This window comes from Macrotis lagotis, chromosome 1, assembly GCF_037893015.1.
Source record: "Macrotis lagotis isolate mMagLag1 chromosome 1, bilby.v1.9.chrom.fasta, whole genome shotgun sequence".
Classification (NCBI taxonomy): Eukaryota; Metazoa; Chordata; class Mammalia; order Peramelemorphia; family Peramelidae; genus Macrotis; species Macrotis lagotis.
Window position 1 is genome coordinate 904,545,335 of NC_133658.1, and position 25,356 is coordinate 904,570,690.

The 25,356-nt window shown below is 41.5% G+C and overlaps 2 protein-coding genes across 2 annotated transcripts in view; both read right to left on the reverse strand.

Moving 5' to 3' along the window:
• The window catches only part of ARHGAP35 (Rho GTPase activating protein 35), a 75,524-nt gene extending 53,616 nt beyond the window's left edge, over positions 1 to 21,908 (reverse strand). The window contains exon 1 of the mRNA XM_074219186.1: positions 18,228 to 21,908. Within this exon, the coding sequence (XP_074075287.1) occupies positions 18,228 to 21,908 (3,681 nt within the window). The remainder of the gene's footprint in view (positions 1 to 18,227) is intronic.
• A 77-nt stretch (positions 21,909 to 21,985) lies between these two features.
• The window catches only part of LOC141509564 (rho GTPase-activating protein 35-like), an 88,416-nt gene continuing 85,045 nt past the window's right edge, over positions 21,986 to 25,356 (reverse strand). The window contains 1 exon segment of the mRNA XM_074219187.1: positions 21,986 to 22,099. Coding sequence (XP_074075288.1) covers positions 21,986 to 22,099 — 114 coding nt within the window.

Below are 25,356 nucleotides of genomic sequence, written 5' to 3' on the forward strand. Positions count from 1 at the left end.
TTGAGTTCCACATTTTACTGCCTTCCTCCCTTTTCTTCCCTCTTCCTCATGATAGTAAGTAATCTGATTCAGGTTATATATAACAATCCTGTTTAACACATTTCCATATTAGTCACATAGTGAAAGAAGAATCATAACAAATGAGGGAAAAAAACCACGAGAAAGAAAAAAGCAAAACCAATTTTAAAAAGTGAAAGTAATACACTTTGGTCTGAATTCAGACTCTATAGATTTTTCCTCTGGATGTAGATGGTATTTTCCATCACAAGTCTTTTAGAATTGATTATCATACTGCTGAGAGATGCCGAATCCATCAAAATTGATCATCACAGAAGGTTGCTGTTAATGTGTAAAATGTTCTCCTTACCCTGATCACTTCACTCAGCATTAGTTTATGGAAGTCTTTCCAGGCTTTTCTGAAATTCACCTGTTCATGATTTCTTACAGAACAATAGTATTTCATTTCATTCATATACAATAACTCCTTCAATCATTCCCTAACCAATGGACATCTTCTCAATTTCCAAGTTTTTGCCACTATAAAAAGAACTGTGATGAACATTTTAATACATGAGGGTCTTTTCTTCTTTTGTATGCTCTCTTTGAGATCAGATCTAGTAGAGGCAAGGTTGGATCAAAGGGTATGGATTAGAGGTCATGCAATTTTATTGCCCTTTGGGTGTTATTCCAAATTGCTCTCCAGAATGGTTGAATCAGTTCACAACTCTACCAACAATCCATTAGTGCCCCAGTTTTCCCACATTCCCTCCAACATTTATTATTTTTCTTTTTTATCATATTAGTCAATCTGATAGATGTGAGTTGACACCTCAGAGTTGTTTTAATTAGCAGGGAAAGCAATTCTTTATATAATAGCAAAGAACTGGAATTGGGGGAGAAGGGGAAAGACCACCTCTAAATTGGGGAATGGCTGAACAAGTGATGGAATGCTATTTGTCAAATGATGAAAGGAAAAATTTCAGAGAAACTTGACAAGAATTGCCTAAGTTGATACAGCTGAAGTGAGCAGAACCAGAACAATTTACATGGAAACAACAATACTTTAAAATAAATAACTTTGGAAGACTTAGGAGCTCTGCTTAACATAGTGACCAAGCATAGGTTTTTGATGAAACATGCTACACAGTTCCAAAAATAGAAGTAAAAGAGAACTTCAAAGGCATGTGACTTAGTTGTAGATGACCAATTAGGAAATCTGTTTTGTCTAAGTAGACATGTTTGTGACAGGTTTTTATTTTTCTTACTTTATGGGAGAATTGGAAGGAGAAAACTTAACCTGAAAATAAAATAAAATTGAAAAAGTCAGTAGCAAACTCTCAGATTACTTAGCAGACATTGTGATATTTGTCCAGAAGGAACAACCTTGTACCACTGGGAAGGGATTCTTGGGTTCACTCTGACATGAGAAAACAAGAAGGCAAGCTGGCAGAAAGGCTGGGGCAGGTTTGGGGGGGGGGGGGAGGCTAGTGTCTGACTAGGGACTGGGTTCCTTCTTTGAACCAGTAACACAAATAATCTGAGTAAGACTGGTAGTGTTTGTATTATAGTCCACATCAGAGTTTTCTAACTCACAGCTGAACCAGATTAAAAACTCACTGGGAAATGTTTAACAAGATGAATAAAAGTATATACAACACAACACAGATAATGGTCCCTTGTGATTTCCTAAATCAACTCGAACTGGTGCTGGATGGTCACACAAGCAGGGAGACTGTCTTCTTTATCTGCCTCCCCCAGTGCAAAGCACAGGAGTCTGCATATAATGTGTACATAATAAATGGCTGCTTAGGAAATGAATGAAGGCCCACAAGCCTATCCAGGCACTAGGTTAGGGGAACAAACAAACACATTCTAATTCTCCACCTCTATCACAAAAGAGAGAAAGCTGTGCCCTCTCAGACTCTTGGCAAAGAAGAGATACTATACTTGTAATGACAAAGTGGGAGGGAGGGGAACGACAATGGATAGAATGCTATGCTCTCCTGCCTCAGGCACTTAACTGTGTGACCCTAGCCAAGTCATTGAACATTCAGCCTCAGCTTCCTAATCTGTACAATGGAGATAATAATGCCTCGCTTACAGGGTGGTGTGAAAAGATCAAGCTTTAAAGAGCTGTAGGTTAGTACTTATCCTCATCTCCTTTGCTTGATCATTACCCATGAAGCTCCTCTCAGCTGTTCAGTGACCAAGAACAATTCTAAAAGATCTGTGAGAGAAAATGCCATCCACATCCAGATAAAAACTATGGAGTCTGTGTGTAGAACAAAGCATACTACTTTCACTTTTTTAAACTTCTTTTATGTTTTTTCCCCCTTAGTTCTAATTCCTCTTTCATAATATAGTTAATGTGGAAATATTTAAAACATGATTGTACATGTACAACTTTTACCAGATTGTTTGCTGCCCTGGGGAGGTGGAAGGGAAGGGAGGGTAACAGAAAAATTGTGGAACTCATAGACTTGCAAATGGTTGAGTGTTGTAAACCACCTTTGCATGTAACTAGAAAAATAACATTTAAAAAAAGAAAAAAGAAAGAAAAAGGGAGAATGGAGTTAAGTCCCAGACCCCTTGGTGAGGAAAGACTGTATTTTTAATTACTGAGGAGAGCTCAAAGGGATTAAAGGTGGACAAACAAGGTTTACTTTAGTTAGGATCAGTGATTGTGAAACAAACAAAAAATTCCTAACACTCCAGAGAAAAAGGCAACGAATATGAAGTCAGAGAGATGTCTCAGCTTAAGGGAAGAAGGATCCTAGATTTAGACCTGGAAGGGACCTGACACATAATCTAATTCAACTCCTTTATTTTATAGATGAGTAAACTGAAGCCCAGCAAACTGAAGTGACTTGCTCAAAGTCACCTGGGTCCAAAGTTGGGCTCAGGTCTTCTTCACTCCAAACCCAGGACTCTTGATAGCACCAACAAGAAGAGAGTTTCAGGAAAGGAATGACAGCAGGAGCATAAGACAGAGAACTTCCCTGGGCAGAATGAAGACCTCTAGAAGTGGCAAGGGGCCCCTGCAGCTTCAGCTGTCAGCCCCATGCCCCTCCCCCATTCTTATTTCTACTCGGGATGCAGGAAAGGTGCTCCCAAAGCAGACAGTGTGCCCCAAATATGCTGCTTTCATTAAAGCAGGGGCTCTGAACCTGGAGGATCTTGTGGATGGATTTGGGAGAAAGAGTTGATGAACTTGAATGGAAATAATGGTTTTTATTTTCATTAAGCTCTACCAAATTAACCATTTCCTTTCATTATTTTAAAATACTTTCTTCTGACAAAGGAGACCACAGGCTTCCTCAGATTGTCAAAGGAGTCCATGAAGCACAATCAGTAAAGAATCCTTGCTGTTATGCCTCCTATGTGAAAGACTGGTGACCAAAGTAATAAACCAGCTCTTTCCATGACAACGGCGATAAAGACTTATTGACTGGAGGGTCTTCATGGAGATAGAGTGCTAGCTATGTTTCTATTCTAACACAACTATTGGTCTACCAAGCTCCAAATGGTACTTCTCCTGAAAAGTTTCCCATAAATAATTGCTGTATTTTTCAATGAAACAAGCTAAAATCAGTTCTTGTTCAGGAAGAAAAAGGCTGAATTGAAGATACAAGAAGCTCAAATCAGGATATTTCCACTCTCTAGAGAGCTCTGGATTCTTTTCATAAGCTACTGTCAAGTACAAACCCTCATCACATAACTTTCCTCCATTCATCTCAGAATCTCTCCTGCTGGGAATGATTTCCCCTTCATCAGATCTTTGAACACATTCGATTCATCTTTTACAAGTTACAATTTTTCTATTCTATTTTCTATTGTAGACAATGAAGTCAATCAAACTCTGCCTTTTTTTATGTGACCACTTGTGTGACCTTGAGCAACTCCCTTCTCCCTGAGCCCATGGGCACATCTGTAGTAAAATGAGGGACAGCTGCATGACCTTAAGGTCCCATTCAGTTCATTCTCAGCTTGAAGAGAGACAATTCTCATTCTTTAGCTCATCTCTCTAATTGCTATGCACAGACTATTGTAAGCAATGAGCACTTAAATCTATGTAGGATGATTGAGTGACCAGATCCTGGATCCAACCAGGATCTCAGAGCAGAAAGAAGTTTAGTGTGATGAGGATGGCCCAGTGGTGAAGAACCCTAACGGTGCCAACTGGCAGACAAGATCCCTGCTGCAAAATACAAACTCACCAAGAAATTCAAGGATTATTTGTAGAGATGGCATTCTTCTGTGTGTATTGAAATAAGATCACATTTTTTCTTCAAGTATCTGAAAGGTCATCTATCAAACAGAAATAGAAGTAATGGGGCAGCCACTACAAAGAAGTAAATTTAGGTCTAGAAAAAATTGAAAACCTCCCTAGTGGTTCCCTCAGTGTTCAGAAGGTGGTGAGCCCTCCCTTCACTTGAGGTCTGTCCACAAAGGCTGGCAGCCCTTTTGTCAGGGAGATTCAGAGAGGACACCTGGCACAATGTGGACTCGAGTCAGTGGTCACTCGACAAATACTCCCTGGATCTGAAAAATCTGCCTTCTGCATGGGCAGTCCAGAGAAAAGTCAGCCCTTTTTCCTTTCTGGGTGGAGTCCCCATCCATCCTATAAGAGAAGATGACTCAGTAAGCCAAAGGCCTTCTCCTTTTCTATTTTCAGATCATGGACAAAAGTGTCATGTGGGTCTCTCATCCCTGTCTCTCTTTCTTGACTCCCCTGAAGGAAGTCTATATTGGGTGGGTTACACTTTCATGCACTTGAAGATTCATAATCTAGGAGAAGATGTGGTCTGTTTGTGCCCAATGCACTCTTACTAACTTGCAGCCTGGGAATCATCTCCTCTTGGTTTCTATCCCAACAACTCTCCACCTTTGGGCTGATCTCCAGGTCTGCTCAGCAAGAGTTCTACTTTGCTGTAGTTTACTGAGATTCCATCTAACTATAAGTGCAAAAGTGGCAAGAGTAAAGGGATTCTGCTACTGGGGCAGGGAATGTTTGCCACAAGTGAAAGAGCAGAGCACTGAAAAGTAGCTCACTTCCAGAAACCTGATCTGGCTCTTTTTTTACCTATCTTTAGGAGCTTTAAGAGAGACAAAAAAAAAAAAAAAAAAAATAGAAGAAACAGAGAGGAACATGCAAAGATTCACACGAACTGATACAAATCACAATGTACACAAGAAAATCAAAAAAGTGATGGAAAAAATTACAATCAGAAAACAGCCAACACAGAATCCTACAAAATCCTAAGAACCGGGGCAGCTAGGTGGCACAGTGGATAAAGCACCGGCCCTGGAGTCAGGAGTACCTGGGTTCAAATCTGGTCTCAGACACAATAATTATCTAGCTGTGTGGCCTTGAGCAAGCCAATTAACTTTATTTGCCTTGCAAAAACCTTAAAAAAAAATCCTAAGAACCAAACTGAGTCCCTAAGAGGGAGGAGAAGGCACCTCCTCACAGCCTTTCTTTGAAGGGGAAGGGAAGGATGGATATGGAACGCTGAATAATTGAATCACAATTCAAAGCAGATGAATCAGAGATGTCAAAGAAAGAGGAATGAAGTGGGAATGTCAGCAAATCCCTTACCCTATGAGATCTGTTTCCTCATGTGGAAGATAACAAGGTTAGATTCAATGTTCGTGTGTCACCTTCCAACACCAATATTCAAAAGCTATAGCTAGTGTTACTGTAGCTCAGCTTTAAAAAAAATCCATATGTGAATTCTATGGGTTTAAAAAAGAAAAACCTGCTTTACAACCAAAGAGGGACATACATGGAACAGAATGTTCCAGAAGGCAGTAAGCGCCTCATAACTGCAAATGTTTCTACAGTGGCAAGATGACCACTTGTTAGGGGTTGGAGAAGGTATTTATGCTTTAGGGAGAAGGTGGCCTGGATGGCCTCCAAAGTCCTTTCCACTATGAAGCTTGGAGGATTACAAACAGTAGTACAGGATCTCAGAGCTTTCTTTGGTGGCTTCCAAGATGCCACCTGTACAGTGAAGTCCAGGCATTCACCACATCATCAGCTCAGCCTGGACCTGAGCTTACTCTCACTACAAAACCCCCTCTCCCCCAAACGCTCTCTGACACTCATGTGTTTCTGCCTCCAGAATTCTTCCTCCTCTTATCCAAGGTACTACCTGACAATGTTATTCCCTAGCTTAGTCACCAGTGGATGGTGATCTCTCAATTACAATTACATACAGTTCCTGTCTTTCCCCTGGCTGGCACGAGCCCCTCTTCACCTCAACTACCCAAGAGAGCCCTCCCTTCCATGAGGACACAGCTTAAATCATGTCTTCTAAATAAAGTTGTGTCCTCTCCTCCCAGAAGGGTTTGATAATAACTTTCTAGCTAATTTAGTATAAACTTAGCTAAATTTCTTCCATAATAGAAAATGAGTTCCTTGAGGATGGGGACAATTTCATTTTAATCCCTCTCCAGAGCCAACAAGGTACTGCTGGCATTGAGCAGGTATCTAATAAATGTCTATTGGCTAATTAATCTCCATATTTCACATGCTGGCCAAGCTGTCCTCCTTCTGGTTCCCACAATTTTCTGTCTGCTCCCTAGGCCAGGAATGCACACCCAGTACTTCCTTCCCAGCTTCCTTTATCCTTATGCCATACCTCCTTTCTCCTGATCTCCTTAGCTAGTCTTTTTCCCCTCCCCAAATCATCAAGTCTTTATATATCATTTCTATGTGATCTTTATTAATCTGTGGTACCCCAGAGCATCATCAGAGCAGGGACTATTTTAGTTTTGTTTGTGTCCCCCAAATCACCTTGAATGATGGCAGAAGGGAGGGAGATGCTCAGAGTGACCATGGATACAGTGAAGCAACACTTAGCATCTGTGTACAAGAAAAATCCTCAGCTCCAATTAGCAGCTGCCACAGGGATATTACTTAAGTTTGCCACACACCAGGTCCCACCTAGCACAAGGGCAGTAAGAAGAGATGAGGTGCCACCTGATAGGTAGGAAGGTGCCGAATAATAGCTAGTTGGCACAGTGAATAGAACACTGGCCTTGGAGTCAGGAGGATAGGAGATTGAATCCAGCCTCAGACAGTTACTAGCTCTGTGACCCTGGACAAGTCACTTAACCTTGACTGCCTTGCATCCAGAACATTTTCAGTCATCCTGATCTGGCCACTGGATCCAGATGACTCTGGAGGAGACTAGTGACTTGGCACAGTGCCCCGCCCCCGACTCAAATCCAATTCATGAGCTTGTCTTGGCATCACCTCCCTGATGTCATGGTCTTCTTCAAGAAGGAAGGACAACCATTACCATTAGGCAGGTGTCTTCACAATACAGACTGCTGGGCCTGGAGTCAGGAAGACCCAAGCTCAAACCCAGTCTCAGACAATTCTAGCTGTGGGACTCCAGGCAAGTCACTTCACCTCCTTTACCTCAGCTGATAACAGGCTGTACTTGACCAGGATCCTGAGATAATGTAATTCTTAAAGCATCTATGGGCTAGTCACAAAGGACTCAAATGGTTAAAATTCTGCTACCCATGTAACTGTAGGCAACATACTAGCCCTTTCCTTCATTTCCTCCAGTTAGTTGTTAAATAAAGGGGTGAGAAAAATGTATCCCAAGGGCCCCACTAGCTCTGGAAACTCAGTGAAGAAGACCAGGGTGAAGTTGATTGTGTGGTCTACCCTGGTACATGTTTTCATGAAGTAGCTTGAGACATTCATTTTCAGATTTTTCCCTTTTCTTGTTGGCAAACAATCATATTGTCTTGTTCATTACTTCCAGAACTAGAAATAGGAATTTTTCAATTAAATTAAAGGCATTTCTTTATTAACTTGTGCTCCCTCTGCTGGTTCTGAAATAGCAAAACAAAAGTATGGTCTCTTTTATTATAACTGCCAAGAATTTGTTTATAACAAAACTGGTGAAATGAAAAGGGGGGACAAAATAAGTTCTTGAAAGAACCTGATTTGAAGATGAAGTGGTTTGTTTTATTAAAAAACAAACAAACCTGTAGAAGAAACTTCCAGCTTTTGTAGTAAAAGAAAAATGATAAAATTCATTCAACCTCCTCTGAAAAAAAGATACAACCCATAAATGAAGACTATAGGTAAAGCTGGAAGGAGAAAGAAACTTTATGGTCTTAAGCCCAATTGCTCCATGAACTCTTTTTTTTTTTTTTTTTTGGTAAGGCAATGGGGTTAAGTGGCTTGCCTAAGGTCACACAGCTAGGTAATTATTAAGTGTCTGAGGCCAGATTTGAACTCAGGTACTCCTGACTCTAGGGCTGGTGCTCTATCTACTGCACCACCTAGCTGGCCCTCCATGAACTCTCTTGCAGTAATTATACACAACCTGTGATCGGCAGTTATGTGAGACTAACAGTCAGGAAATGACCAATTTTTTCTGTGTCTCTGGAAGACCTATCTTCTATCCAGGAGAGAATGTATCTTTTTGTCCTTCATTTTCTTTCTTTTCTTTTTTAAGTTAATTTTTATTAAAGATATTATTTGAGTTTTACAATTTTCCCCCCAATCATACTTCCCCCCACCCATGGAAAGCAATCTGTCAGTCTTTACTTTGTTTCCACATTGTACATTGATCCAAATTGGGTGTGATAAGAGAGAAATCATATCCTTAAGGAAGAGACAAGAAGTCTAAGAGGTAACAAGATCAGACTATAAGATACTTGTGTTTTTCTAAATTAAAGGGAATAGTCCTTGAAATTTGTTCAAACTCCACAGCTCCTTATCTGGATACAGATGGCACTCTCCTTTGCAGACAGCCCAAAATTGCTCCCAATTGTTGCACTGATGGAATGAGCAAGTCCTTCAAGGTTGATCATCACTCCCAAGTTTGTCCTTCATTTTCGAAGAATACATCAGGGAAGTGATGATGTCATGACAAAAATGTTAATTGGCTTTGAGTGAGGGGGAGCTATGCTAAGTCACCTGCCTTACTTTCTCCTCCAGAGTCATCTAAGTCCAGTGGCCAGATAGAGGAATCAGGACAACTGGAGATGGCCCTGGATGGGAGGCAATCAGGCTTAAGTGATTTGCCCAAGATCACAGAGCTAGTAAGAGTCAAGTGTCTGAGGTTGCATTCGAATTCCTTTCCTCCTGACTCCAAGCCCAGGTGTCTATCCACTGTGCCACTCACACTCTATTGAGACTGAATACAACATGAGAGTAGTAGAGAGCAAAAACAAAAGGAGCAGGGAAATAACATCATCAGATAATACTTTTATCTCATCATCAGAATGGATTCCCTTTCCTCTATGTGTACCTTTCCAACCCTGGAATCCTGGCTATATGTGGCTCATGTACTTATTAAGAGTTCACTATATATTCACTTCTTCATTCACTCTGTACCTGTATCCAGTCTTTCTATTGAAAGCATATTCATGAAAAAAAAAAAAAACCAACCTGGTCTGGATTAACAGTACAAGATCTGAGTGCCAACTTCAGCTCTTCTACTCTTTTTGTGACCCAGGCAGAGTCAGTCCCTTCCATATATAGTTATCAGGGGAGAGAGCTAAGGGCTAGGGTCTTCAGTCACCTACAGATTCCATCCATTATCTTTAATCACACTATTTCACTTGACTTTTAAGTCATGCTTTTAAGGTCAGTGTTAGGCCTTACCACTGTCCCCAGTGCTTGAAGCTTGAGACAAACCAAGTAGGCTAAAGTACCTTCAGAGCCCGGTCCAGGCTCTGAGCTGGCATGGGGGTCTATAGAGACCAATAGAAGAGGAAGTGCAGTGAGTAGATCAGAAATGAAAAGAATAGGGCTCTGCCCACATCACACTTTGTGGTAAAGGGGCAAGTTCCCTTTGCTCTCAAGACTACAATTTCAGGGGCGGCTAGGTGGCGTAGTGGATAAAGCACTGGCCTTGGAGTCAGGAATACCTGGGTTCAAATCCGGTCTCAGACACTTAATTATCTAGCTGTGTGAACTTGGGCAAGCCACTTAACCCTGTTTGCCTTGCAAAAAAAAAAAAAGACTACAATTTCCTCAGCTGTGAGCTGAGGTCAGCCTGAAGTCGCTCATGTATTGGCCCACTCAACTCTTTAACACCATAATTTTTTTTGTTCTCCAGTTCCTTCTTTATATTTAGCCTATGATCTAAGTAGAAATCAGTCTCCCCAGTTCCCTAAGTTGATCACTGTCTCTTAGTGTGCTCTGCAGCAGCCAAGCACCCAACTCCTGACAGTTCTGCCCCAAGAGATGTACTGACCTATTTTAATAGATACTTCTCAAATTCAATGGACAAAATTCAGGTAACATTTACCCACAAAGACCAATTATTCAATCTCCTAAGGAAAGAAAAGGAGACTTAATTTCTAATCAAGAGATTTCAGAATCACCCAGAGGAATAAAGGTGGGGAAGGTGGGGAAAGGGGGAGAGTGGGTGGTAGCTCACTAAGGACCAGTGTAGCGCCAGGATGGAAACAACATTTTAAACTGCCTATTGTCTGCCCCCCCATGCCAGGTGTGCTGAGCTAAGGCAGATAGTTAAAGAATTCTATTTTTATCTCTGAACATATTCTACAGCAGTTCCTTGAGCTTAAAATAACCCTGAAATAAATGACTAGTCCCTAACTATTCCACAAACTAAACGAAAGTTCTCATAATTCTTCACTCCATTGGGATGAGATGAGGAGCCTAGACATCCTCAAAACTAGGGACAAGTATAGTGAATGATTTTAATTGAGAATAAACTACCATCAGACTACAGTAGTAGCTTCCACTTACAATCTACTCTTCACAGGCTGCTCAGATGAACAGCCCTCAAGCAAAACCTTATTCCTGTACTTCTGTGGCTCTTCAAGAAGGCCTATATTCTACATAGAATGTGCCAGGCTCCTCAGCCTGGCATCCAAAGCCATCCATGCTCTCACCTTAACTCACCAACTTTATCTTACTAGTCTTCAACCAGGAAAAGGAGGCACCAATTCTTCCCACCCCTTGGGCCTCTGCTCCCACTTTATTTGCCTTTTAAGTCCAGTTATCCCAAAGTCTTGCATATTCCCAACTGCCTAGTCCAATTATTCATTGTTTCATGGGGAAACAGACCTTTTGACCAAATCCTCATCTAGATCTTATGTGAAACTTCTCTTAGACCCCAATAGTCTACTATTTATTGAACAAATCCCCATCTGGGACTGTAGGCTGCATAAGGACAGTCACCATATTTTATTTAAGGTTTGTATCTTTTTTCATAATGTGCACTGCAGCTATAAACCATAGAATACACTCAGAAGCTTGACTCTGTCATATTATAATCAATATTCATCTGAAAATAAGAATATAACTGGTTACAATATATCGGTGGTTTGATTCAAACCAAACTTGGAGACTATTTACTATAAATGACTATAGAAGTCACTCATCTCCTACCATTCAGTTGTCTCTCCAAATGCACCATGGAGGGAAGGGGGGAACAGCTGCTCTGTATTCATACTGGAAATTTTAACTCTATCCTGAGCCCTAAACAAATAGGAGTGCTGTGTCAAAACAACCAGTCAATTCAGTTGCTTCAGTGAAATAAGTCAATGGTTGGGGGGAAAGGGGGGGGGGGGAGGCAGCAGAGTAGGAATAGCAAGCTGTCAATCCAATCATCTGTTGCTGTGTAGACAGAACAGTGGTTGATTGAAAGGGTCACTTTTCAACTGGCTAGCTTTGGTATAGACATAGTAAGTAAAAGAATACCCTCATTTAGTCTTCACAAAATTCATTCTCCATTCCTATACTTCTAGCCTCAGCTCCCATAGCACCTTACAATTTATGAAGCACTTTAATCACAGATGCTAAGCTCTGTGGAGACAAATAATTCAAGTAATATTAGTCCCACTTTGAAGAGGAGGAAATTCATCCAGATTCAATTGGACTGGTCTCCATTTATACTTTGTGAGACAAATACCTTTTGGCTTAAACATGTGACTGATAATACTGATCAAATCTTTCACAAACACAAGGGCCTGGGAAGAAAAGCCCTGTGAGGCAAACTCCCCTGCTCTAGGAAATTATATATATATATATATCTTTAGATTTTCATAGACAAAATGTTACAGTAGAAAGAGCGTTGGCTTCAAATGGGAATTTATTTTGCTTCACTATGCTTATTTGTGGCAAAGATTTTCTTTGGGGGAGGAGGGGAAAAGGTAAGAGGGAGAAATGGATAAATGACTGCTAACAGACAATTGGCTTTGGTCCTGCTTCTTTAATCTGCTACCTTTGTGACCTGGACCTCAGTTCCACATTCCATCTACTAGGTCAGGGGTTCTTTCTTAACTATTTTTGTTCTGTGGAACCCTGTGGTAGTTAGTCTGATGAAGATTATAGACCCTTCTCAGAAGAATGCCTTTAAATGCACAAAATAAAATAAATAGGATTACAAAGGAAACCAATTATAAAGAAATATAAGAATATTTTAAAAAGATAATTGATGAACTCCAAGTTAAGAAAATCATAACAATAAATTAATAAACATTTATTAAGTACCTACCTATGATTGCTAGGTACCCTGCTAAGGGCTGTCTTCAAGAGGCTTATTTTTTTTTTTAGGTTTTTGCAAGGCAATGGGATTAAGTGACTTGCCCAAGGTCACACACCTAGGTAATTAGTAAATGCCTGAGGCTGGATTTGAACTCAGGTCCTCCTGACTCCAGAGCCAGTGATCTATGCACTGGACCACCTATCTGTCCCTTCAAGAGGCTTGTAATCTGAGGAAACAAAATGCAAACAAATATATATAAAGCCAGCTATACACAGAATAAACAGGAAATAATTAACAAAGGGAAAGCAAAGTCAGGAGGCAGAGTGGTCCAGGTGTAGGGACAGCCAGAGAAAATGCCTCAAGAGATGGAGCATATTCATCATGGAATAGCCAGGAGGCCAGGATCACAGTGCTAGAGTCAAAGATCATCCAGTTTAACTTCTTTGTTTTAACAATGAACAAAATTAACTCAAAATAAATGTAGTAACTTGCCTAAGGCATTGAAATGTCAGAGAGGAAGATACAGAAAGATGAGAAAGGTAGGAGGGAGCTGGGATATAAAGGGCTTGGAATGTCAGAGAATTTTGTATTTGCTCCCTGAGATAACAGGAAGCCATTGAGGTTTATAAGTAGAGCGAGACAGGATCAGACAGCTTGTGCTTTAGAAAAATTCCTTTGATGTCTGACTGAGGATAGAAAGGAGTAGGGAGAGACTTGAGGCAGGCAGATCCTCCCCTCAAGTAACTACAGGAATCCAGGAGTGAAGTGAAGAGGGCCTGTATGTACCAGGAGGCACATTCAAAATATGCCACAAAGGTGAAATCTAGGGGATGGGTTCAGCCAATCTAGAAAGCATTCTGAAATTATGTCCTTAAAGTCACTAAATTATGTAAATTCTTTCCCCTGAGATATCACTACTAGGTGGTCTGGAGCTACAAGGTTTTTACCCCTAAGGAAATCAACAAAAGAGTAAAAGGCCTCACATTACAAAGCTATTTGTAGCAATTCTTCTTAGAATGGCAAAAAAATTGGAAATTAAGGAGGTTATATCCATCAATTGGGGAAAAGGGATGGGTTCAAAGCAATCTAGGAAGACTTGTATGAACTCATACAGAATGAAATGAGCAGGATGAGAACAATGTATACAATAACAAAAACAAAACATTTTCAAAGACTTAATGATTCTGATCAATATGATGACAATAATTTCCAAGACATGCTGCTGAAGCAGGTTAACCACCAGAAGTGACACAGAATGACACAGACATTTTTGGACCAATGTGTGAATTTATTTTACTTGCCTATGCATATTTGTTTCAAAGGTTTTGGATTTCTTTTCTTTTAACGAGAGAGGGGGAAATGGGAAGAAGAAATAAATGTTAATTGAAAATAAAAGTTTAAAAAAATTAAATTGAATATCTAAGATCTTGTCTACGTCTAAACAGATGACACTTGCCTTTTACAAAAGCAATAGTTCAAAAAAAGGGGAATTGCTTACACAAGAAAATGCAGTGACTTAGTGGCAGATCCTAAGTCTTCTGACTCAATTTATTTTTCTAACACATCAAACTGACTCTCAATTATTAGTTACCTTTTCATAATCAGGTTATCTCTCATCTCTTGAAGTTCTGTGAGATCAGAGTCATTCAGTCAATAAACACTGAATAAGCACTGACTTACATATCAGGCCATGTGCTGTGGAATTTACACAGAGGAGTAAATTGGGATCCCATGATGGCTAGAAAAGATCATCTAGTTCATTCTACAGTGAGCAGGAACTTGCCCAAGGTCAAGGAAGTCCTAAGAAGTGGGTGTGTGAAGCCAGGTCCTGGGGCTGAGATGCTCCATCACTTTTACCAGTGGCCAGCACATAGAAGCGACTCACTATTTGTTGGTGACTGTTGACAGAAACAAAGGCCCAAATTCTGACCTTTCTACTGCTTTCATGTCCAGTAAAAATCCCCAACAGTTCCTCTTCCAGGAGCTGATTCTACATCTGCTACTCCTGATGGAGTCTTGCTATTCCAGTCCAGTGCCAGTTAGTTAGAATTCTTAGCATTACCAAACTTTAATAAGGTTTGCTCCCCAAGAGAAAGAGAATTAGACTTTATCTTTTCAGTGAGATGAGACGAACTCCTCTTTCAAAACAACATTTTCTGAATCAAAAGAGACGTGCTCCGGGAAGAGGTTATCGTTTTTCCTCTGGCCTGAGAAGGTGTTCCATGTAACTCAAGAGAGAGGAGGGAGGGAGTAGATCCCCTCTGATGCACTGGTGGCCCCCTGATGGAAGTGTGAATTACAAAGAGGAACAGTCTCCAACTCCCTAGGAATGTGCATTAGGAGCATTGCTTTGAGCAAGCAGCATCTATGGGCTCCAGTCATAAACCAGCCTAATTCTTAAGCAGCCCTGCTCCAGGACCATCCTTTCTACCCATCATCTGTTTGATGAAAATAAAACTTCTCGAAACATTCAGACCCCAGCATCATTGTGCAAAACCAGTTTTGACAAAGCAGAGGTGGCATCACTTAGGATCTCAAATTAGAGGCACAGAAGCATCAAACAGTAGAACACAAGAAGGAGAATTCTTGGGTGTCAGCTTAGTCCAACCCACTCATTTGACCAAAGGAAAAACTAAGGCCAAGAGGCAACAGAAGTAGATCCAAACGGGCCTCAGAATTAGGGAGACCCACCCAACATTAACACTGCTTGTGGCACTGGGCCAGCAGTCACTGCTGACCTCTGCATATCTGGATGTGTGTGTGTGGCGGAGGGGGGGGGTGTGGCCCTGAGTAAGCCACTTCACCTTAGGACTCCAGCAAGCCTAAGGCTAGGGAGTTGCTGAAGGGGGCCTTGGTGGTGGCAAGAGGCTGTACATTGTTACATCTCCCTGGAGGCCAGAAAATAAAAAACAAAAAAAATCTTAAGGTTGAGAAAGAGGGAATCTTTTGGCAAACTTCTTCCAGCCTATTAGTGCTGTCACAGAGTCAATAGGAAGAAGGGCTGTTTTCAATAGGACTTGAACAACATTTATAAAGCACCTACTGTGTGCCAGAAGCTGAACTAAGCCCTGGGGATACAATAAGTGGCAAAAGACAGTCTCTGGGGGCAGTTAGGTGGCGCAGTGAATAGAGCACCGATAATGGATTCAGGAGTACCTGAGTTCAAATCTGGCCTCAGACACTTAATGATTACCTAGCTGTGTGACCTTGAGCAAGTCACTTTATCCCACTATCTTGCCAAAAAAAACACAGTCTGCCCTCAAGGGCTTTATAATCTAATAGAGAAGACAACAATACAAACAGCCAAACACACACAAACGAGATACAAGAAAAAAAGGAAATAACTAACAAAGGGAACACACTGGAATGGAGTGGGATTAAAGGAAGGCTTCCAGTGGAAAGTGAGATTTTAGTTGGGACTTAAAGGAAGGCAGGTAAAAGCTCCATGTCCAGAGCTAAAAGATACAGGGTCTTGTTTGAGCACCTGCCAGGAGGCCAGTGTCCTTGGATTGAGAAATATGAAGAGGAGGGCTCTGAATGCCAAATGGAGCATCTTAGATGAATTCCTGCAGCCCTCCATCCAGAAAGGTCAAGGAACAGAGTGTCCTAAGGAAGTCTGAGCATATGAAGGAGACAATCTCCAGGGAGGAGCTTCTCCTCCAGGAGGAGACATGCTGCTCATGGAGCTGGAACCAAAGCAAAGTGAAGTGTCATGGAATATGATGCTGAAAGGACATCAGAGCACAGACAATAGGACATGTGGAATATAGACAGTCTTATGTGGCTGGAGCTGCACTCACTTTGATCAAGTGTACTGACAAGCTTTTGCCATGCAGTGTAACCCAATAGCATCTGGCCTACTTTGTGAGACAGAGAAGTCTATCAAGCAAAGCAGGTCCCGAATGGGGGCTTGAAGGCTATGGGAGGGGTACTTAGGCCTCTGACTATTGTGGGCCTACCACATGGGTGTGTCAGATACAGGGATGAGGAAGAAGTGATTTATTACTTTGGGGTTCTGAATAAACAATTCATTAATAAAAGGAAAGCAGTCCAAATGCTCTTCTAAAGCTACATATGCAGCAATATCACACACACACACACACACACACCCCTCCAAGATGAGTGATCTGACCCTATGAATTAGCTAACCTCAATAGGTTAATCCAAATCCAATGAAAAGGAGCTTCAGGAGTTTCCACTGATTTAAAGGTTTTATCCCTACACAAAGCTCTAAATAGAAAGTGTTAAATGACACAGTATAAAATTAACTTATGGCAAAAAAATTTTCAGTGACTAATCAGAAAAGTGCTGATGGACTACTTTATGCTTCAGGTATAGACTGAACTAGAGAATAGCTGAGGTCTGCTCTATCTTCAAACTTCTAGAAGTCTCTACTGCTTCAGAAATGTTCCATCCTGTCATTCATGCTGGGGTAAGGGAGAAGAAGCCTGTGCTCTGTTCACAGGTCCTGCTGGCCTTCAAGCCACCTCAGTGATAGCATAGTGCCCCCCCACTTCCCACATGCCCACCCCATGCAAACTTTCTATTGCAATATTCAAGGCTTTAGGGAAGTTTCAAGTTCTGACCCTCTGTGTTCTATGTCCTAGGATTCCCTTCCAGTTAAGGTATGAGGAAAATGCAAACGTAGTAGGGCTATGAAAGGCTCTGAATACTAGAGAGAATATTTTGTACCTGATCCTGGAGGTGAAAGGGAGTCACTGGAATTTGGTGAGGAGGATTTGTTCATTGAGTAGGACATAATCGAACTGGTGCTTTAGAATAATCACTTTAGTGGTTGACTGAAGGCAGGCAGACCCACCAGCAGTTATTGCAATAGTCCAGGAAGACATGATGAGAGGGGAAGGGTTTAGGGAAAAAAGATAATTTCATCTTAGCCATATTATACTGAAAATGTCTACTGCAGGTCCAATTTAAGCCTGAAAGAAAGTTGGAGATGTGAGGTTGAAGGCTGGCAGAGTGTGAGGCAGAACAGACAGACTTAATAGAGATGGAAACTAAAACCACAGGAGCTTATGAGATCCCCAAAGTCTTTCAGAGGGAGAATAGAAGAGGACCCCAGATTCTCAGATTTAACAAGTGGACAAATATTTAATCGGTAAACTTTGCTCCACTGAGGTTAAGAATGATCATTCCGGAGCAGCTAGGTGGCACAGTGGATAAAGCACTGGCCCTGGAGTCAGGAGTACCTGGGTTCAAATCCGGTCTCAGATAATTTACCTAGCTGCAAGGCCTTGGGCAAGCCACTTAACCCCATTTGCCTTGCAAAAACCTAAAAAAAAAAATTGATTAAAGAATGATCATTCCATTTCATTCAATCAACCTTCACATGGCTCTTCTCTATGGAGAGTCCAGTGACTATTTTGAAGAAGGTACTGAATTTAGACAAGAAATGGCTCCTGGGGCGGCTAGGTGGCGCAGTGAATAGAGCACCGGCCTTGGAGTCTGGAGTACCTGGGTTCAAATCCGACCTCAGATACTTAATAATTACCTAGCCGTGTGGCCTTGGGCAAGCCACTTAAACCCATTGCCTTGAAAAAAAAAAATCTAAAAAAAAAAAGGCTCCTGACCTTCAGGGAACTTATCCTCATTCAATAATGCTGACCAAAGGCCTGTTGTAAGAATAGTTTTGTACTAGGCAATGTGATTCATTCTAAGGTAAATTCTGTTCCTAGCCCCCAGCCCACGTCCAGCAAAGGTAGAACACCTTACCTTGGTGTTCCTTCGGAGACTGCGCAGAATGTTCCGTCTTCTTGGGTCTTCATCTGTTTCGTAAGGGATCACAGAATTGTCCCCTTTGTATCCCTGGGAGGCCTGGTCCTCCTCTTTTTTCCGAATGGGCCCTAGCTCATCATCACTTCCCACGCTGAAGCTGGTCCTGTAGCTGGCAAAGCGCCCTAAGCGCGTGCACCGGGTCCTGTACAATACAGGTTTGCTCACCATGGACACTTTGCGCCCTCGCTCCAAAGAGCTGGTGTCCATTTCACTGTCAGAGCCGTTGGCACTCCCATTAGACTGGGTTTTGTTGATGTTTCGAATGGTGATGATTTTGCCTTGGGTGCTGTCATGTGGCACGGAGTAGATATTTTCCTCCTCGTTCCGTGGCTTGACCACAGCGTCCATCGGCTCTGCGTAATCTGAAGGATCGAACCCATCAGGAGGGAGCCAGCTGCTAGAAGACACTGACTTCCTCTGGGCATCTTTATGCCCTTGGTCCAAATAAGACAGATCCCCTTTCATTTCAAAATGGACAGGAGGCTTTGGTTTCACTGGTGGAGGTACTTTGTTGTTGAGCTTACTCTCAAGGTTCACTAAGAAAGGCAGAGTATCATTCCCCTCTAGCTCCATGGAAAGCTTAGAATGATCTTTGGACAAGGAGGGCAAGGAAGTATCTTCTCGGAAGAGGCTATAGGAGGAGGGTTCGATGTCTTCTTCAGAGTCAGGAAGATTAGAGTTGCAGAGAGGGGAGCCAGCGCGGGGGGAGTTAAAGACTTCCTCAGTAGTACTACAGGCCTCGGCCACATTATCATACATATGCGTAGCCTCAATGATGTTCTTCTTCTCTACCACATCTTTGAAGAACGGATGAAAGATCTCCAGTTTATGCTGAGGTTGGCTACAGGGGATGCTTGCGAACCTTCCGTCAATTTCTTGGGCTATCTCTTCTCCTTCAGTCAACTGTTCCCGGCTTAAGTCATTGTCCAGAACATCAGCTGTGCAGTCAGTGAGAGCCACAAGCTGAATGGGAATGATGTCCTGCACTTCACAAAGAAAGGCACGTAACATAGCCAAGGAGGCCTTCCGTTTGGCTGAATAAAAAACTATGTACCCATGAACCAATCGGCTTTTCCTAACACTAAAAGAGGAATGGTATGAAAGAATTGATAATTCAATGCGCTTTTTGTGGGGTCCTAGTATTGGTAATTCAAGTAAAACCGAGTTGTTGCTGCCGCCCTGAGAAGGCTTACACGTTTGGGACTGGAGAACAGGAAAAAGAATGTCATCTGTATTAAATGGATCTCCACACATTAGACACATTACAATTCGGAGATCAATGTCAGCCAGATCTTTGATGCTAGCAGTTGAACTGACAAGATTTAAGTTACGCTTTGAGTCCAGAAGTCCTTTCAAAACTTGACTAATTTGCTTCTCATTGATGTTGCGTCCATAGCCAATGCCAGCAGAAGCTGGATCCAGAAAGACACACTGCAGCTTGCTGGCAATCTGCTGGCCTTGTTGGATTAAGCTTTGCAGTGTTTCACCACTAGTGTCTCCTCGCTTGTTAACCAGTATTAGTGTCAGGGGAAGATGGACCAAATGATTGTCCCTACGCCCAAGTGTTGACTCTCGACTTTTTTCAATACTTTCTACAACATAAGAGAGAGACTCTTTTGAATTGTAAAGGCAGAGACAACCATGGGGCTGAAAGGTTGGCGTCTGGAAAGAATTTACAGGAAGTCGGACATTACCCTCTATTGGCCTCAGAGAAAGTTCATACATTTTGCCATCTATCACATACTTGTCATCATTTGTACAAAGAGCTCGAATCTCATTTGCCAATTCTCTAGCAAGACCATCCTTTCCAAGAATAACCAGATTGATCCGATCTATGTTGGGATCAGAAAGTGAGTTTTTCTGATTGCGATCAGAAGGTCTGATGAACCGAGAACTAATCAAGTGTTCAATTTTGGAATCTACACACATTGGGCAGCTGGGACAAGTCTCCTTAGTGGGGTGATACACAAAATGAATATGCTTTAAAATGAGAGCATCCCGTTCTGCTTGTAGCTTCTGCAGTGCTTTAAATCGCTGCTCTTCACCCAATACATCTTGAATGACACCCATCTTTTCCTTACTAGGTTTAGCATCAAGTTCTAGTTCATAAAACAACTCAGAATATTCTAGAAGTAGTTCCTGAAATTCTTCCTTGGCTTTGTCTATAATCTGTTTTTGGTGTTTGCTGTAGATATCCATATATACAGATTCTTCCAGCCACAGGTAAAAGTCTTCATTCATGATAAAACTACGAGCCTCTTCCCAAGGCTTTCCAGGAGTTATGAAAGGAGATGTCTCTAGGTTTTCTTTGAAAGCCCTTCGCATCTCAGCCCTTTTCCTCTCATTCCTCAGCTTCTCTAAATGGGCTTCATATAGCTGCTCAGCTGGTAGAGTCTCCATTAAATCAAAAGGTATCCGTTCATTTTCCATGTTGTCAATGTGGCTAGTGGCATCCCAAGGTGTTTCTTCAAGCACAACAAACCACTTTAGGAATTCTGGCTTGGTTTCTAATAGTTTTTCTGCTTTGATGCAACTCAAGTGGTCAATCTCATCAAGGTTGGGGATGAGAGCTTCAAAAGCCAGTGGGAGAGCTGCAAGATATAGCTTTCTGCGCCGCTCAATGTGCTCATGCTTGAGTCGGTGGGTGTGCTGCAGGAAGAGTTTCTTGGCTTTCTGCGTGCCTTCGAGGTAGACATAGTCCTGGTACTCGGGAGAAGACTGCATCTTCCGGCTGACACCTGGCCAATTTTCATTGTGGCTCTTCACAATGCGGCTCACCAGCCATTCGTACTTGTCTTTTGCAGTTGCTATCTGTTGACTCTGCTGCTTCAGAGCCTCAAAGTAAGGGATGATTTTCATCTTCCCCCGACTTTTATCAATGAGCTGCACTAAAGTGCTAAAAGCCAGGTCCACATTCACATTAGATCGAGCTGAAGTCTCCACAACCTGGAGATTCTTTTTGCTTAAGGCAAAAGTATGTGCATCTCGAATGTACCGCTCTACTCCCTCATCACACTTTGTCAGAACCACCACTATAGGTTTTTTTGTCTTGGCGAGTTGATTGTAAAGGTTTGAAACAAACTTGAGTTGATCATCAAAGTTTCTGTTCATGCCCCTACTCACATCGATGCAGAGAAGAAAGCCGTCAATCAACAGCTTTCCTTCTGGCATTTGTTTCTGTTCAAAGTCCTGTTCCAGCCCCAGTTGGTCAGTGCAAAAATACATGAGCTTCTCTGCCGACGCAAGCTTGGTGGCTGCAGCTCTCTTGATGTAAGGCTGCAGGGCAGTGCTCCGGTGAGGCTGGAAAGTCTGGTCATCAATAAATTCGGTCTGCTCCACAATGTGAATCTTACATTCCACACAGTCCTCCAGGGAGCGCCCCACTTCTCCCCAGTACAAGAAGTGGTCATTGTTGACAACTCTCCCACCAAAGTCACTGGTGCTGAGAACAGAAGTATGGTCCAAGTGAAATTCATCAGCACTGGGGCGAACAAAACGATTGCACAGGCAAGATTTCCCAATGCCACACTGTCCCTTCTCTTTCTCTGTCCCTGACAATCCCACCACACTGATATTGTAGGTGGGAATGCGGACATCTTGCTTCCTTGCCATCATCATCGTCGACACATCCTGCCAGGGTCAACACTTTCGAGATGATTTGTGTCTTCCAGTGTCCTGTACAACTTCCTCACTAGTCAAGGGAATGGCAGTCGCTGCCAATGTAGGCAAACTGTCCAAGAAGAAGAGAATGTTCTCATAGTGCTTCTGTACCCACAAAAGTTTCTCATCATTCCATAGCCAGCACTTCCCTGTAGGTCAAAAAAAACAAACACATAGCCAGCATTATAATTCTGAAATAAAAAGGAGCATAATCAAAAGATAATAGCTATGAATGAATCCTAGTCTTGAAAAAATGGCCCAATATTGAATACTTTGAGAACTAAAACAATTTTTTAAAATAAAATAAGGGTATTTCTTTCGTAAAAATAACTGATATAGATACATGTCTTTTGGCTGTCAATGACCAATGATCTTATCATCTATACTGCACCTTACTTAGACATTCTGACTTGTTAAGATGATATCTCAAATTCCAGAAATCCCATTCTTAAGAGGACCACTGACAATCAAAGAGTAGTTCCACAGAAATGCAAGCAGACTAGGGAAAGGCCTCAAAAATCATGTCAATGGGGGTGGCTAGATGGTGCAGTGGATAGAGCACTGGTCTTGGAGTCAGGAGGTCCTGGGTTTAAATCCAGCCTCAGACACTTAATAATTACCCAGCTGTGGCTTTGGGCAAGCCACTTAACTCCATTTGCCTTGCAAAAACCTAAAAATAAAAACAGAATTAAAAAACTGGAGAATAATCAATAGCTGATTATTGACAAGGCCAAATTCACTATCTCTGAAAATTACCATGGTAAATACATTTTTAAAAAACAAATTTTACAAATGATCTTTGAAATCAAGCTTCATCTTATAAAAAGTACAGCATTTTTACAATTTTGTATTGATAGGAATGTAAGAAATGCCCTGCTGAAGAGACCCACTGATGGATCCAATCTCTTGTCTAGGGGACAGCCTGAGATTACTGGGCTCCACCCTAAGCAATGCCATCAGAGATGCTGCTTCTGAAAAGGTCATGGAGGCCAACTCTGTAGGGAAATACAATTTAGCTAGACAAAGGGTGAACCTTCCACAGTCCTGCCCTGGTGAGAACAGCATCAACATCATCTCTCCTTTATATTATACCTTTATGGTTTTGTAACATCCACAGTCCACATTTTTATAGAACTTTATGGCTTTACAGAGTGTTCTCTGGATAACCCTTCTGTAGGTGATTCGAACAACAGTATACCCTTTTACAGATAAGGAAGCTGAAGCTCAAAAAGTGATTTGTCACCAATCACATGAATTGGGGCCCAACCCTATGCTCTAATTACTACATTATGTGCTCTCTTCTGGATAGAATTTGCCTCCTAAGTAGTGCTAGGGACAGAGGTGGAACATGTTCAGAGGAAATCGAGATGGTGAGGAAACTCAAAATGCTATTACAAGAGAGAAAGTAGACAGAACAGGGTTTAGCCTTGACAAAAGGGGCGCTCCAGGCAGAGCCCTCTGGGCACAAGCTGGCCACTGATGCTCCACTGGGGCGGGTACTGGCCTGTGAACATGCCATTTCTCTTCTGGAAGACACCACACCATACATAACGTTTGACTCGGTTATGGTGCCACCATAAGACCTATACCCTAAAGATTAAAGAAAAGAGAACCTGCATGTACAAAAATATTTATAACAGCTTTTTTTATGGTGGCAAAGGACTGAAAATTAAGGGAGTATCCTTTAATGAGGGAACAGATAAAAACAAAATTATGGTCTATGAATGTAATGGAATACTATTTGTGCTGTTAAAAAATGATGACAGAAATAGTGTATTAAGAGAAGCCTGGAAAGACCTGTATGAATTGATGCAGAGTGAAGGGAGTAGAATCAGAACAATTTACTATAACAACTCTTATGAAAATTGTGAAGCCTTAGGAGCATTGTTAAATGCAATGATTACAGAGAATTAATAATGAAGAATTATCTCCTGCCAGGGCAGTGATGGACTCAGAGTACAAATGAAGACAATTATTTCTGTACATGGCTAATAGCATTTTGCTTATCTATTACTAGAGTTTTGTTTTTGTTTTTATTTTTCCAAGAGGGGAAAAAAGGTAGATGAAAAAAATAAATGCTTGATAATTGAAAAACAATTTTTTTTTAACTTAAAAAAGAAATGAGAGGGGCAGCTAGGTGGTGCAGAGGATAGGGCATCGGCCCTGGAGTCAGGAGGACCTGAGTTCAAATTTGACCTCAGATACTTAATAATTACCTAGTGGTGTGTCCTTGAGCAGTCACATAGCCCCACTGCCTTGCAAAAAAAAAAACAAACCAAAAACAAAACCTAAAAAAAATTTTTTTTTAAATGATCTTTTCCTAGCCTGATGGTCCTTTAACACGTCACTCTTCCCTTTCACATACTCTATGGCTTGGCCCTAATGGTCAACTTGTCATCATTTGCTGCACAGGATAATTCACTTTTTATCAAAATTTCTTGGCTTTCTATGTACTCGGCTATCCCGAATGCTGGAAGCTCTCCTTCCTCACCTCATACAATCTCTGGTTTCCTTTAACAATCAACTTCAATGCACCACCACCAAAAGGCCTTTCCAAGTCCCCAGAGCAGCTAAGGCTTTACTCTCTAAAGATACCTCCCAACTACTCTATATTTAAGTTTTATAAACTGATTTCTATATCTGCAGTCTTCTCTGTTACATGTGAGTTTTTTTAAAGGACAAAGGTTGTTTTCACTTTTTCTTTATGTTACAAGAGCTTAGCATGATGGCACATGATAAACACTCAATATATTCTTGCTTAGTGATGAGGCACTGTTTTGGTCTAGGGACAGAAATAAGACTAAAGGGGAAAGTTACAAGGAACAGACATTGACTCACAAGAGTAAAGAACCTAACAACTAATTGGTTTCCTTATGTGGTAGTTCCTCAGAAGAGGAACAAGAGAAGAGTTCAATTAGAGACTGGATTTGCACTTTAGGTAGAGATGGAGCTGGTTAACAACCTTGGAAATTCCTCTCAGTTCTAAAATTCTCAAGGTAGGAAAAACCTATGTTTTACCTGAAACAACTCATTCAAGTCTCAACTTTTTCAAATCATGAAATTGTGTACAAAACAATGCTCTTTGATGAGAAAAGAAACCTGGAAACATTTTGGAGCAAACAAGTTACTCATAACTCTATGGATGTAGTGTGAAATTCAAATAGAAAGGGATTTCTGAGGTCACATATTGACTTAGAAAAGAATAAACTAACATTATGTTACACTGCATTTTTGGCATTCTTTTTTTAAAGTTTTTTGCAAGGCAATGGGGTTAAGTGACTTGCACAAGGTCACATGGCTAGGTAATTATTCTGTGTCTGAGACCTGTTTTGAACACTGGTCCTCCTAACTCCAGGGCTGGTGCTCTATCCACCTAGCTGCCCTACACTGCATTTTTTAATTTAGT